The sequence below is a fragment of the Podarcis melisellensis genome (assembly GCF_964234715.1).
Source record: "Podarcis melisellensis genome assembly, chromosome: 14".
Classification (NCBI taxonomy): domain Eukaryota; kingdom Metazoa; phylum Chordata; class Lepidosauria; order Squamata; family Lacertidae; genus Podarcis; species Podarcis melisellensis.
The window spans coordinates 26,398,808-26,414,208 of record NC_138546.1 but is presented as its reverse complement, the minus strand read 5'-3'; the positions used below and the strand labels follow the sequence as shown (position 1 = coordinate 26,414,208).

Here is a 15,401-nt window from a genome sequence, read left to right as displayed (position 1 = left end):
GGAATTGTGAAATGAATGAAGGGTAAATAAACCAAGGTCCCATCAACTTGAGACTGGCGAGATGTTACCTGTCCGATGGGGGCAGGTATATATCCACTGATGTCATAGCCCGAACTTCTCCTCTTCCTTTGAGGTGAAAGGATAGCATGTAGATGGTTGCTTTCATCACTTTCTGTCTTGGGTAGCAGGTGGTATCAAATCCGCCTCAGTGTCCTAGCTGGGACAGTGTAGAGTAGTGGTTAGAACCCAAAGTGGGTGGTACTGCCCCCTGGCCCTGGCAGGCAATGGGGTTAGGGGGCAGTAAGAAGCAAGGGGATGGCAGTCGGGCTCTGGAGGTGTATATGACTATCCCGCTTTGTAAAGCTGGTATCACTGGAAGAAGTTTATCAGTTTTGTTGAATTGATTATACTAAGCAATTTTAATTGGGTTTTGAATAAATGTGCAATTAACTGTTACTATTTTGAATCCGATTGTTACTGTCTTCCTTGGTGGGCTGTGCGAACTGCTATTATAAATAATGCCTTTTATGGGGGAAGGGAGGGGCACTATGGAACCAAGGGGCAGTGGCCTGAAAACGTTTGCGAACCACTGCCCTTGTTGGACTAGGAACTGGAAGACCAGGGTTCAAATCTCTGCATAGCCATGAAGCTATGACCTTGGGCCAAGCAAAGCATCTCAGTCTTACCTATCTCGCATGGTTGTTGTGAGCATAAAATAGGGGGAATAATTTATCAGCTGCTTGGAGAGGGCAGGGGTCTGAGGTGCGATATAAATGTAATAGATAAAGCTCAGATTAGCAAGCAAGTGTAGGGCACACTGTTAGTGTTGTGAGCAAGATCCCAGCATAGCGGGCCACTGTGTGTTTGAAACGGGTCAGGTATTTCTTGCTGTGCTTTAGCAATGTGTGGACCAGCCCTAGCTTGGAAGTTTTCCCGCAAGAGCCTCTGATGAGAGTTTATCTTGCCCCTTCTATGTGCTCTGGATATCATCTTGCTCTGTGTAGGAATGGAAGCAACTCTGGGTCTTTCCAGGACAGCTGTGAGGCAGGCATGTGTGTGTGTGTGTGTGTGTGCGCGCACACACAAACACACACAGCAAATTATGCAATAGTTAGCTTGCCTGAAGCAGTGCATTTTCTTCCAACACCTCCTTCGTCACCCTTTCCAAAATAGCTTGCCAAGTTGCGTCCCAAGTACATATTTTATAGCTTGTGTTGAGTTGAAGATGTCCAATTGAACCTTAAGTACCTATTTAAGTCACTGAGACAGGCCAAATAAAGGGTCAAGTGGGGAGATGTAGTTGTCGCCACAGCAGAGCTTAAACAGGGCTCTGTCCAAAGGGGCTTTGGTTCCTTTCCCAATTCAAGGCCACCAGCACAAGAGTCCCTCTTGACCTGCCCAGCACCCTTGGTGTGAATTGGCAAAAGCACAAGGCAGCTAAGTTCCACCCCTCCGCCCAGATGACTGCGGAAACTCAAGGCTGAAGAAACTATTTTCATTGCAGGAATGGCATTGAGGACAATGGTGTTTCTGTCCAAGCAGCCTTCTCGTTTGCCAAAGAGGGGGAGCTTTTCTGGGCATGCTAGCGTTTGGTTCAGCCGGTTACGGTGTGTATCGGTGCTTTTCAAATTCCCTGTGCTTGAGGAACCTTTTCTGCCTTGATGCACCTGCCATCTTTGTTAGCCATGGAACATCTGCGCATTTCTCTTCCGCTGATAGCCAGCTGTGCTGTAGCATTTAAGAGTCTCCTACTGGGACCTGGGAGAGACCAGGGTTCAAATCCCTACTCGGCCATGAAGCTCACTAGGTGACCGTGGGCCATTCATTCACTCTTGCCCTAACCTACCTCGCAGGGTTGTTGTGAGGATAAAAGGGGGCGGGGAGCTATGTACACCACTTTGTGCTCCTTGGAGGAAAAGTGGGGTATAAATGCAGTAAATAAATACTGAATTTAGGGTCAGGTTCTAGGCTTCATGGACTACTTGTGCAGAAAACTGGAGACACTCTCTCTCTCTCTCTCTCTCTCTCTCTCTCTCTCTCTCTCTCTCTCTCTCTTATCCCTCTCATGCATTTGCAAGGGAAGTTGGGTAGCAGCAGGCTGCCTCTTTCCTAGCTAAGCTTCCCTAATGAATTTCCTGTTAGGAACATAATAACTGCCCTGTTAGATCAGGCCAAGAGCCCATCTAGTCCAACATCCTGCTCTCACGGTGGCCACTCAGATGCCCATGGAAAACCTGCAAGCAGGACTTGAGTTGTTTCCAGCAACTGGTATTCAGAAGTTTCGCTACCTTTGGCTGTGGAGGTAGGACATCATGGTTAGCAGTTGCTGATAGGCCTCTTCTCCTCCATGAATTTGCCTTTTCCTTTATTAAAGCCACCCGAGTGGGTGGCCATCCCTGTCTCCAGCAGGAACGCTATGTGGTAGCTCTGTTGGTTAGAGCGTGGTGCTCCTAACGCCAAGGTTGTGGGTTCAATCCCCATATGGGACAGCTGCATATTGGGGTTGGACTAGATGATCCGCAGGGTCCCTTCGGACTCTATGATTCTATGAATCTATGGAGGAGCGAGTTCCATAGTTTTAACTATGCACAGTGCCTTTGTTGGTCCTCTCCTTCAAAACGTTCAAAGTAAGTGACCTTATATGTGCGGGCTGTGGCTCCCCCTTGTCCTCCCCAAATATCAGGGAGGTGTCCAGATCCCCGCTGGCAAGTCCTCCGAATGTAGGGTTGCCATATTTCAAAAAGTAAAATTCCTGACACTCGCAAAGTTGTTGAAAACACCAGAATTGTTGAGTTTTGGGGGGGAAACCTACCCCCAAAATTGTAGGTTTTAAGCTATTTCCGCTGCTTTTCCCATCATGTTGCAATACATCCGGGTTTTCCCTGACATTTTGCCCCAGATGCCATTTTTAAACCCCAAAACCAGGACATGTCAGGAGTTTTCCTGACGTATGGCAAGCCTATCAGAATGAAACCTCTGGCCCTTCTTTGTTTGTTTCAGGTATGGTGTGAATATGCGCTGCTTGGCGACCCGGGTCAACTATAAGACTTTGATCGTCATCTGCGTTCTGTTCACCCTGGTCACGGTCCTGCTGTGGAATAGATGCTCCAGCAACAGGGCAGCCCCACCCTTCCTGCGTAGCCCTAGCAGTGCCTTCCGAGCGGACGGACTGGAGAAGCGAGTGGCCGCTTCGGAGAGCAACAAGGATGTGAACGGCCCGGCCAAGCAGCAGCAGCAGCAGAGCGAAGAGGCCTCCCCACAAGAGCAGCAGAAGGCGCCCCCTGTGGTCGGGGGTTTCCACGGGAACAAGGCGCTGGGGCTGAAATACGAGGAGATTGACTGCCTGATCAACGATGAGCACACCATCAAAGGCAGGAGAGAAGGGAACGAGGTCTTCCTGCCCTTCTCCTGGGTGGAGAAGTACTTTGAGGTCTACGGGAAGGTCGCCCAGTACGATGGGTACGACAGGTTCGAGTTCTCCCACAGCTACTCCAAAGTGTATGCGCAGAGGGCGCCTTACCACCCGGATGGCGTCTTCATGTCTTTCGAGGGCTACAATGTGGAGGTCCGGGACAGAGTGAAGTGCATCAGTGGTGTCGAAGGTGGGTCTTTCGTTGCTCTTCTCCCATAAGCCCCAGGGGAGGAAGGGGAGCTTGTGACCCTATAGATACTGTTGTTAGACTGCAATTTCCATCATTCTTGATGATTGGCTCTGCTGGCTGGGGCTTATGGGAGATACTCCACAGTTACTCCACAGTTACTACATATCTGTGAGTAGTAGAACCTGACTTTTCAGGACATGATTCAACTTGCCCACGGAATCCACATGATTCTGTTTGTATGCTTTCGGGTTGCTTTTCTGAAAACAAGCAAACAAAACAGATAATATCTATCTTTCCTATTACCTACAAGCATTCCTAGACGATAAAGCCTATCTTGCATTTTAGTAAACTGTTTTAAATCATTTTCCAAATCTGTTGCCTTTGGGGGGAATGTCCTTTTCAATGTAGCCTGTTATCTGTCCTGCTTATTATTATGAATCTCCTTTTGCTTACATGTCTCAAGGCAATTCGCAGACATATCTTAGGGACCTGGGAAGCTGCCTTATACTGAGCCCAGACCATTGGTGCATTTAGCTCAGTACGGCCTACACTGACTGGCAGCAGCGCCCCAGGGTTTAAGGGTTCTCTTTCCGCCCTACTTGGAAATGCCATCAAGAACTGAACATGGGGTTTTCTTCAGGCAAAGCAGATGCTCCTATCGCTAAGCTAGGGTTCTTACCAGTATCATAAAATGATATTGGAAACAGGTTTAAAAACTACACAGAATGAACACCTGATCTTAAAAAGCTTGTTGAATCAAAAGGTTTTCAATTCCCGCCCCCCCCCCCCCGGAAATTAGAGATAGGGTGTGCCTCTTATATCTCATTAAGTGTACAGTGGTACCTCAGGTTAAGTACTTAATTCGTTCCGGAGGTCCATTCTTAACCTGAAACACCACTCTAGCTAATGGGGCCTCCTGCTGCTGCCACGCCGCTGGAGCACCATTTCTGTTCTCATCCTGAAGCAAAGTTCTTAACCCGAGGTACTATTTCTGGGTTAGCGGAGTCTGTAACCTGAAGCGTCTGTAACCTGAGGTACCACTGTATAGCTAATAGATAGGATTTTACACTGGAAACCTCTTAGAAGCCAGCTTGGCAATTAAGTAGTATATAGTTTTTTTATTATCAATATTAATGTTTATAGCCGTACATAACTAAAGAGCAACCGTTTCTAAAAAAAATATATTCCTGGCCTGGTTGCCTGCAGGAGATTTCTTATTCACCCCAGGCGACTACTTGCAAGCCTAGTCTGGTGGGATCACTTCTTCAGTGGAGAGCCTCTCCTGTCAAGTAGATTGCAAGGCAGTGAAGGAGTTCATTTTAGGTTTCCTCCTGTCTCATTCCCACAATGTCATTGTGTTGTCTGGTGTCCTGTGACCTGGAGAATTTAATCATGTCATCTTTCTAAATTAACAGCTGCAAGCGAAGCTTTTATAGCAGGCGTAGGGCTGGTTCCTCTCTCCCGGATCCCGAGGCCTGCGCCTCTCGCAGAGACCCCTCTTCATTAATAAGCAAAGCATCTTTTAGCATTTGAGATATTACATAGCGCTCTTTAAATAGTTCCCCTGGCGCTTTTGCCCTTCAGGCAAACACATCCATCAAGTGACTATCACAGACACTTATCGGCATTATGAAGTGCGGATGATACGTGGAAATGCATTTTCTTTAATTTTGTTTCGGTAATCTTTCTGTCACGCTCGGTTTGAGGCATAACCGCTCTCCGAGCTAGACGCTGCTGTGTTAAGGGGAGAAGCCATTGTTAGGCCTAAGTCTGCAAGAGGGTCCAGCTGGTGGAGCTGACAGTGGGTGACACTAGATCTGCCTCGAGGGGAAAGGCCTTCATACCTCTGCGGTAGACCACCTGCTCTGAAGGTCCCAGGTTCAGTCCCTGGCAGCCTCTCCAGGTGGGGCTGGGGAGAGCCTCTCACCTGAAATCCTGGGGTGCTGCTGGTCAGTGTAGACAATACTACGCTGGATGAACTAGTGGCGACAGAAGGGAAAATTACCTTTAGATCAGTTGTCAGAGTCAGACTAAAAGTGCAAGCCCCACTGAGTGGAGTGGGATTGACTCCTGAGTTGGCCTGTTTCGGGTTCCAGATTAATTGGCACTTACTTGCTATTTTATCAAGCAAGCTGGGCAGGATTCTTCCCACCGGACTTTATTTTATTATTATTTTTGCATTTATATCCCACTTTTCCTCCAAGGAGCTCACAGCACTGTACATAATTTTATTCCTTCCCATTTTACCCTCACAACAACCCTGTGAGGTGGGTTCGGCTGAGATTGAGTGCCTGGCCAAGGTTATCCATTGACCTTTATGGCTATGTGGGGATCTGATCCCTGGTCTCCCAGATCCTATTCCAGGACTCTACTCCAGTACACACTGGCTTTCAAATAGACATTGGTTGTGGTGGGATTCAAGGCTATGCCTCCGAAGAGACTCTCAATATTAAACTTTTAAGCATCTAGGTAGCCAGGTATGAAAAAGGCTGTGTTCATGGCTCTCCTGACTTAGTGCTCCTTCCCCAACCTTATACCCTCTGGAACTACAACTCCCATCAGCCCCAGGAAAGCATGGATGCAGTCCCATCAGCCTCAGCATCATACGACTGTGTTTGCTGGGGCTGATGGGAGATGTTGTCCAGGGCATCTGAAAGGCATGCGATGCCAACAGTAGCTGGTTCCATTGGCAAATGTGTCATGGCCCTAAAAATGTTGGCGGCCCCTGGAGTGTAAAGGGTTAGTCTAGTGGTTTCCAAAGTGGTTGGTACCCTCCAGGAGGTGGTGGTGGGATTCTCTAGGGGGCTGCTCAGAGGCAAGGGGGGTGATGGTGTGCGTGTGTGTGCGCATGCGCATGCGCGCACTGGAGGTGTGATTGTCAACAAAATGTGAAAATCTGGTATCACCGGATCCAGTTCATCAGCTTTGTTGTATTAATTAAACTAAATGGTTTTAATTGGATTATGAATAAATGTGCAATTAATTGTGGGTTGTGCAGACCTCTATTCTGAGTAATGCTTTTTATAGAGTAGGGTAGGGGGGCACAAGAGATGAGTTTCTGGAACCAGGTGGCCTGAGAAAATTGGGATCCACTTTGATAGAGGGGAAATAAATGGAGGCAGGACTAAACTGCAGGATCAACAGAATCCCACATGTTTTTACTTGGTAGTCTTCAATGGGGCTTATTCCCAGGAAAGTTTGTACAGAACTGCGCAATTCTTAGATACAGTTCTATATTCATTTGTGGATCGTGGAAACCACTTCTCTGAATTAAGCTTTTGGTAGGGTGAGGGGCACTGGGGCATAGAGCTGGACGATATATTGGTAAATTATCTGAAACCAGTATGGCGTTCAGATCGTGATGTATTCCCAGCTCAAATTGCCTGCAGACAGGCAAAGGGGCAGGCGAACGGAGGAAGAAGCAGCTGAGATACATTCCAGAACATTGTGATAGACCAGCATACCATGGTATTTAGCTGCTGATATATCAGTGTTGAAACCAGATGTCGCTGGCCCTACTGGGGATGAGTTTATGGAGCCAAGGGGGCGGTGGCCCAAAAAACACGGGGTTAGTCTGACCCCACAGGGCTCTTCTGCTGTGCTCACATTCCTATGCTGTGTCTTCTGCCCCTGTGTCACAGGCGTGCCACTCTCGACGCAGTGGGGGCCACAGGGCTACTTCTACCCCATCCAGATTGCCCAATATGGGCTCAGCCACTACAGCAAGAACCTGACTGAGAAGCCTCCTCACGTGGAGGTGTATGAGACGGCCGAGGAGAAGGACCAAAACAGCCACACTGCAGACTGGACGGTACCCAAAGGCAGCTCTGTCACGACGGTGCTGGACAAGTCCAGGTTCACAAATGTCAAGCAATTTGTTGTCCCAGGTGGGTCAGTTCAAAGGGAGATGGTAGGTCTGGCCGGATCCTGCAGGGCTTTTCTCACATTCCCATGACATAGGGTGTGGCTTTATATAAACACACACATTCACTTCTCCTTTATTCCATTTCTTTTCATGCTGAAAGGTGTGTGCAGGGGGAAACATTCCCCCCACCCGCCCAGAAAATTATTGATTATCTGCAGCATTTCTTCTCTTTCCCCCACACCCAGAAAATTAATGATTATATGCAACATTTCTTCTCTTTCTCCCCCCCCCCCGGTTTGCTTTGTATGAAGACAGCCTCATTAATAGGGGCATAATGTATTTCCCCCAACTAATCAATAGCCATTAGAATTAATGAGTCCATTACTTTAAAAGGCAACGAAGTAATTTTAGTCAGCGCCTTAGGCTGGGGTCTCTAAGGCGAAAGCAGTAAAAGTCTCCCTTCCCTTTGTAGTCAGTGGAGCATCCAGGAAGGCTGGATCTCTAAGGTGTGCTCCTCTCCCACTTCATCAGCCGCGGAGTAATCCTTGGGATCCTCAAAGGCCAGTGTGGGAGCAGGATGCTGGACTTGGGGGGGGGGGCTTTGATCCAGCCCAGCAACCAAGCTGGACTCGATGGGCCACTGGCTCTTCTTATGTTCTTATTCGCCAGAAACATCTAACTGGCCGTTGTGGGGAACAGGACCTTGAACTGGACAGCTCTGGCTTGCTCCAGGGTGCCCATACTTGCATTTGTAACTAATTAATAATGAACAGAATCAAAGTTGAAATGCTAATTTCATGCTATTGATTTGAATGCCCTTGGCAGTGCATGAGAACAGGCGTTGTGGCTGGCAAGCTGCTTTCTTGATGCCTATCTGTCAATACTCAGGGCAAAAGAAAGATCTGTCCCGTGTTGTAGTTTTGCTCCGTAACCAACCCCTTACCCTTTTTATTCCCCGTCAGAAAACTCTGAGGGCGCCTCTCTGCAGCTGGGGAACACAAGGGACTTCATTATTTCCTTCGACCTCAAGTTCATCACCAATGGGAGCATCTTGGTGGTCCTGGAGACCACAGAGAAGAACCAGCTGTTCCGCGTGCACTATGTCTCCAACACCCAGCTGATAGCTTTCAAGGATAGAGACATTTACTATGGCATCGGGCCCAGGACTAGCTGGAGCACGGTCACCCGAGACCTTGTGACCGACCTGAGGAAGGGGGTCGGTCTCTCCAACACGAAGGCCGTCAAGCAGACTAAGATCATGCCCAAGAGGGTGGTCCGCTTGGTGGTGAAAGGACACGGCTTCATCGACAACGTCACCATCTCGGCCACGGCCCACATGGCGGCCTTTTTCGCCGCTAGCGACTGGCTGGTGAGGAACCAGGATGAGAAGGGTGGTTGGCCGATCATGGTGACCCGGAAGCTGGGGGAAGGCTTCAAGTCCCTGGACCCCGGGTGGTACTCTGCCATGGCGCAGGGCCAGGCCATTTCCACCTTGGTTCGGGCCTACCTCTTGACGAAAGACCACACGTTCCTCAGTGCGGCTCTGCGGGCCACGGCGCCTTACAAGCTCTCCTCAGAGCAGCGTGGCGTGAAGGCCGTCTTCATGAACAAGCACGACTGGTACGAGGAGTACCCCACGTCGCCTAGCTCCTTTGTCCTGAACGGGTTCATGTATTCCCTCATTGGGCTGTACGACTTGAAGGAGACAGCGGGAGAGAAGCTGGGGAAGGAGGCCAAGCTCCTGTACGAGCGGGGCATGGAGTCCCTCAAGGCCATGCTCCCTCTCTACGACACGGGCTCAGGGACCATCTATGACCTCCGCCATTTCATGCTGGGGACAGCCCCGAACTTGGCCCGGTGGGACTATCACACCACCCACATCAACCAGCTCCAGCTCCTCAGCACCATCGACGAGACGCCCCTGTTCAAAGAGTTCGTCAAGAGGTGGAAGAGCTACCTGCGAGGAGGCAGGGCGAAGCACAATTGAGCCCAGCTCACAACCAAAATGGAGTTTCCCCCCCGGCTGCGGTGTTTGGCAGCCGCCATCTTTGAAGCAGAGTGAAGGTGGTTGCCCAAACCCTCTGTGTGTGTGTGTGTGTGTGTGTGCGTGCGTGCCTACTTGTGTTTTGTTTTTTTGAACAGACTCTATTTTCAAATAAGTGATCCTTAAAACTCATCTTTTTTAAACGATTGCATTCCAGTGGATGAATCCTTTATAGAGTGGGGAGGTAAAATTACAAAGTAGGCATCTGATCAAAGGACAAAGTTTAGCAAACTTGTTTACTTTTCCACAGCGGTCCATTATGGTACTTGTGCATAATAGAAAATGTTTTCTGGTGGGTGGCGGGAAATCACAAAAGCTAAAATGTTTTTTATAGCCCAGTATTGGTCAGAAAAAAGTAGAATATGGCCTCTCTCTTTTTTTCTTTTTCTTTAAATGGATGGGTGCAGAAATGGAATTTTCACTTGGGGGTGGAGTGGAAAACAGTGTGCCATGCCAGAAATCTCTCTTAATTCTTATCCCAGAGAGTGGGTGACGTCTTTATTTCATTCTACATATATTTCCCTTTGGTGGGAAATTTCAGAGCTGTTTGTGTTGAAATTCTGTATATTGCAAAATACTTCAAATGTCCAGTTTCTTCAAAGATGTACAAATGGGATTAAAAAAACAACACCACACTATTAGTGGTGAGGATTCACTGGGGAATTTCTGTGAAAACTCTGTGGCTACTCGGGAGAGCTGGTACAGGGGATATCTGTGCCTCAGTACCACTCCCATTTCCTTGCACAGGGACCTCCCAGTGGGCAAGTTCAAATGTGTGTTTTTCTTACTCTGTTCCGTAAGCACCCGACCATTACAAGCAGGACCAGCTGTCAGCACAAAAACGTGGTCGCCTTCTCTCAAACTGGTTCTGCCGCCACCTTTTCAAGCTTGGCCAATCCCTTTCCTTGCTTCCAGATGAGCTGAGACCTCTTCTGGTGAGAACTGGAGGCTCTTTCCCTCCTGATCATTTACAGCAGGTGTGGGGAGCCTTTGACCCTCCGGGTGCTGCCGAACTACAGCTCCCATCAGCCGCAGCAAGCATGGCCAGCGGCTTAGGGACAACGGAAGCTGTCGTTCAGCAACATCTGGATGGCCGAAGGCTCCCCACATCTAGTTTTTACAGGGTTTCCTTTCCATGTAAGCCATTCTGTCCCCCGGGGGGGGGGGAGGCCCTGTCCTTCTGGTGTTTGGGGTGCCACCCCCCACCATCCCCAAGCACTCAAGCACTGGTTGTGCTGGCTGGAAGTTGTCCCCCAAAACATCTGGAGGGCACCAAGCTGAAGAAAACTAGTCTAGGGTACTGTTGAAACCAGGTACAATTCATGTGGGTGAGGGGGCTGGAAATAATCTTTTTTAAGTGGCATTATGTTTGAACACTCTGGAAGTTTTTCTGCAGCAACTTGCTCTTGAAACTGCTACTGGTGGTGGGAGGGGAGGGTTTTTTTTTTAATGGTTTATTTTGTTTTGGGGAAGTGAAATGAGTATGTATTTATATTTGTCTGTCTGTAAGTCATTCCACTTCTGTCGGCACCATGGTCAACAGCACTTGATTCGAAAAATTCATTTTTTCCCCCTTGGGATCACGGATATTCATTTGGCTTTTTTTCACCATTGTAAAAACTGGCCAGGGGCACAGTCTGCTGGGAAGCTGCACTTGAGAGAGATGGGGATAGATGCCTTTTTCTCCATGGACCAGCCCTCTCTTTCCAGTACTACTGTATTGTCCAAGCTTGTTCAGTGGAGCTTCCATTAAGGCTCAGGAAGAGCGCTAATGAGGTGGTGGCTCGATTCTGGCTTGGAAATCCCCTTCCCAGGCTTAGAAACTAGGTCTCTCGCAAATGTCTTGTGCTGTGTGGTATACCCTGCCTTTGGCAAAACACACTCCTGGTTTCCAGTTGCTGAGAAGTTGGTAGTTGGAGAAATCCAAGCAGAGGACCCTGCAGATTAGGGAGGTCTAATCCAGACCAGAGGTAGCCATTATTGGACTCCAGTTCCCATCAGCCCCAGCCAGCATGGCCCAATGGCCAGTGATGATGGGAGTCAGAGTCCCAACAACACTCAGAGGGCACAATGTTGGCTACACCTGAATCCAGAGGGGCCATGACTTACCAACCCTGCTGTGGCTTTTCATTTCAGTAGGCACAATTGCTGCTGGTAGATACTTTGGCAGGCTGCCTCAACTTGCCCAGAATCCCGTGTCATTGGCAGCTTGCCCCTCTGTTCCTAATGCCACGCTTAGATATTGAAATCCCACACTTGTGCATTTCAAGGAAACCAGGCGTTTCAGCTTGGTCATTTTTCTTTGCTCGCCTTGCAGTGTATACAGAAGCACGGAAGCCTGCACTATCATTTTACTGGGGAAAGATGTGGGCCGTGGTACTCTCAGATGTTCTGGGCTATCACCCCCCCCCAAAAAAAATCTGCATGGCACCAGGTTGGTGAAGCTTGCCCTGAGGCACGCTGGTCTGTTGGTACATTAGAAGAACATTTGAATTCCTAGGTGCTGGCAACACAGTTGTAAGAACCAGGGCTCCTACATAGGTCGTCCTCCACTTCCACTGATCTTGGTAAAAGGCAGTTCTGGAGGGGCCCTGGGTTCTTCCAGAGCAAAAGTTTGGGTACAGCTGTTTCTGACTGTATGTGTTTCTGAGGGGGAGTGGGACTGGAGCATATGCAAACCACCAAGAGAAAAATAGGGGCATCTGAGGAGTCAGGAGTTTTGTGGGGAGGGAGTAAATTCAAGTCCCAGAAGAGAGAAGCCTTAGAATTCCAGTTCTCTTTGAGAGCCTTGCTTTCTGTGCTGATAGCCAGCATATTGAACTGCACTCCCCAAACCAGTCACCTCCAGATGTTTTGGACTACAGACAGCCTCAGCATCATATGGCTGTGCTGGCCGGGGCTGATGGGAGTTGTAGTCCCTAACCTCTGGAGAGCACCAAGTTGTGGAAGGGCTGGTCTGTGTTGCGATGATACCAAAGTAGGTCGATTCCAAGACCTCCTTTCTCTCTAGCAATTGCTTCTGGATGTGAGAGTGCGACTCAAACCATGGCCAACCAGATTTGGAGCAGCCAGAGCAGACACCTTCGGGGTACTGTTTGGGTGGAGCATTAGTGCCTTGACCATGCGGCCATAACTTCCTCTTGCAATAGGAAATGAGTATACTTTGTGGCTGGCTGATGGTTCTGTGCTTACGACTCACTGTGGCACTCCCAGGGCTTCCAGATTTGTGTAGGCTTGTCATATTCGTTGGCCCGAGATTCGTAACTGGAGCAAGCTGGTATTTGGGAAATGAGTGCTGTTCTAGTTGGCACTCAGATTGGCAACCAGCTGCTCTCCACATGACCCTTTCACTAGCTGCTCATGGTGGGTGTGATAGAGGTCAAGGAAGCGGAATCTCAGGTAGGCTGTGTTTACTGGGAATTGGCTTCTGAGAAATAGGGATCTTGATTATTTTAGTACATTTTCTTTGGCCCAGTATGGACAAAGCGGGTTGTATCCAACTCTGTCATACTCAAGAGTAAACCTGTTAAAATCAGTGAATTTAAGTGACTCATGCCTGCTGCTTTCAGTAGGTCTCCTCATGTCGCTTAGTTGGATACAACCCAATCCTCCTGAGCATCTAAGCATGGCCAGGTGTACCTCTCCCCAACCCCTCCAAGTGCAGAGTGGTCCTCATTTCCATTTTCAGAGCCATGAGCCGCTCGGCTTCTGAACATACAAAGATTTATTTCAAGCCAGAGTTTGGAGCTGATCAGCAAACTCATTCAAGATTATGTGCTAGTTTTGGTGCCGATCCAACACACTGCACCATGGTTAGCTCCCAAAAGGGAAAAGTGTGCGTGCATCAGGGTGGGAAGTTCACAGGAGAGCAGGGAAGTGGATTACAAGAGCCCCAGCAGACTCCCAGTTTCATTCCTTTGCAGGTGCCACATCTACATTGGGCCCCTGGGCTATTTTTTTCCTCGTTTGTATACATGGGGTGTGAGTGTCCAAGTTGCTGTGTCTGAAGGCCAACTATGAGCAATGAGGGAATTCCAAGGAGGCAAAACCGAAGTTTAGTACTGCAAGTTCTCTATTTTTTATTTTAAAAAGGTAGGGGACAAGAGATGTCATGAACATGGAGGCTAATGTGCTGCAGTTCACAGAGTGAAGCCAATGCCTTTTGTTCCCGAGTAGACACGACCCTTCCCCCCCCTTTTGCATTATTGTGCGACACACAAGCACAACTGGTGTCGAGTTTTTCTTTCCGTCCTTTTGAGGCTTCCACTGAAAATTGCTGCTTTTCGTCCACCTTGCAATTGTATTTCTGACCCCCCCCCCTTTTCTTTTCTTTTTCTTTTCTTCCCTTTTTACATGCGGGGTTTGAACCATGGGTTTAAATATGCAATAAATTGTTTACAGGATGCCCTTTGGAGGGCAACAAGTCCTTTGTAAAGCTGTACAGACTTTGTGGGTTAAGCACAATGTGCACAGGTTAGTTTTATACGGGGCAAGACATGATTTTTTGCAGTGGGAATGGTCCTATTATGTTTATATATACATATACATATACATATATATATATATATTAAAAAGTAAACCGATCAACTTTGTGCTTCATGTAAAGCTGCTTTATAAAATTGTAAAATAAAAGAGTTTTTAATCTTACGCTGTCACTTGGTGTTCATTCGTTGTGTCAAGAGAGGCAAAAGCCCCAGACTGAATAGAGTCTTAACGGGAAAGCGGACTTTGGAACCAGACGCTCCAACCTTTTTTAAAGGTGGATTAGAGGGCGCATTTAAAATCCCGTCATATTTTGCAGCATAAAATGGACTAAGGAGAATGTCTTCTGTAGACGCAGAAACTGATTCTAACGCATTGGGTCTTGGTTATTTGTAGCTGTCTGAGGTTGCAGGGATTCTAATATGTGTTGTTATGTCTGCAGCAGGGTCTCTTGTCTCCAGTGTCTCATGAAAGGGGAGCTTTTTAGCCCCTGAGAAGTCTTCTCGCCCTTGGTTGCCAATCACAGTCAAAGGAGGTAAGTCTGAGGATCAACACCTAGGGTCACCCTGGAGAAAGCACATGGGAAGATCACCGAGGAGTTGTTGTGCATGCTCCAAAGCTAAGCCTTTAGGAACACTGAAAACATGGCGCACAAGCTCTGTTATCTTCAGAGGAACTTCAGGGAAAACACATCAAGTCATTCCAAAGCAAGATATCTGAGCACGCCCAATCAGTTACCCATGTATGTGCAGAGCAAATCATTGATCTAACTGAAAAGGCAACACAGGCAGATCTGTGTTGATCAATGCAGTGCAACCCTAATTATTATTATTGTATAATTAAAAGATTATACAGTAATCTTAAAAAGTCATATAATCTCATAAAGGGGGCATGGCAGTGAGGGTGTGCAGCTGACTTGTGAAGGGACCCTGCATTTCTGAACTTGCCACTAGGCTACTGGCCACGGGATCGTACTTAAGGTAGCACTGTGGATTGGCTTAGATGCTGGACTATGACCAGAAACATGCATTTGGCCCTGAAACTCACTTAGTGGCCTTAGGCCAGTCACTATCCTTATCTAGCTTAGCCTAGCTTAGCTAGGAGCAGCCAAAGTGGTGTCAGGGTACTTGGGACTACAATTCCCATCAGCCTCAGCCAGCACGGCTGTCAGGGATCATGTGACTTGTAGCCCGCAACATCTGGCAGATCCAATAATGTTGGCTACTTCTGCTCCACAGGCTGGTTTTGAAGATAAAATGGGGGCAGAAAGCCATTGCGTGCTGGTTGCCCTGAACTCTTTGGAGGAAGGGTGCAGATAAAAATTTAAACCCTAAATATTTAGGAGTTCTTTGCTCTCTGCACAACGGAGCTGTCAAAGTGAGCATTGTACTTTTGAGGGGCCGCCATT

The 15,401-nt window shown here is 48.1% G+C and overlaps 1 protein-coding gene across 4 annotated transcripts in view; it reads left to right on the top strand.

Annotated features, from left to right (window-relative positions):
* The window catches only part of GLCE (glucuronic acid epimerase), a 55,872-nt gene extending 41,706 nt beyond the window's left edge, over window positions 1-14,166 (top strand). For all 4 annotated transcript variants that reach the window (XM_081888561.1, XM_081888562.1, XM_081888564.1 and 1 more), the window contains 3 exons: window positions 3,001-3,602; window positions 7,244-7,489; window positions 8,430-14,166. In XM_081888561.1, coding sequence (XP_081744687.1) covers window positions 3,014-3,602; window positions 7,244-7,489; window positions 8,430-9,454 — 1,860 coding nt within the window. In that variant the 5' untranslated portion in view covers window positions 3,001-3,013 and the 3' untranslated portion in view covers window positions 9,455-14,166. The remainder of the gene's footprint in view (window positions 1-3,000; window positions 3,603-7,243; window positions 7,490-8,429) is intronic.
* The last annotated feature ends 1,235 nt before the right edge of the window (window positions 14,167-15,401 follow it).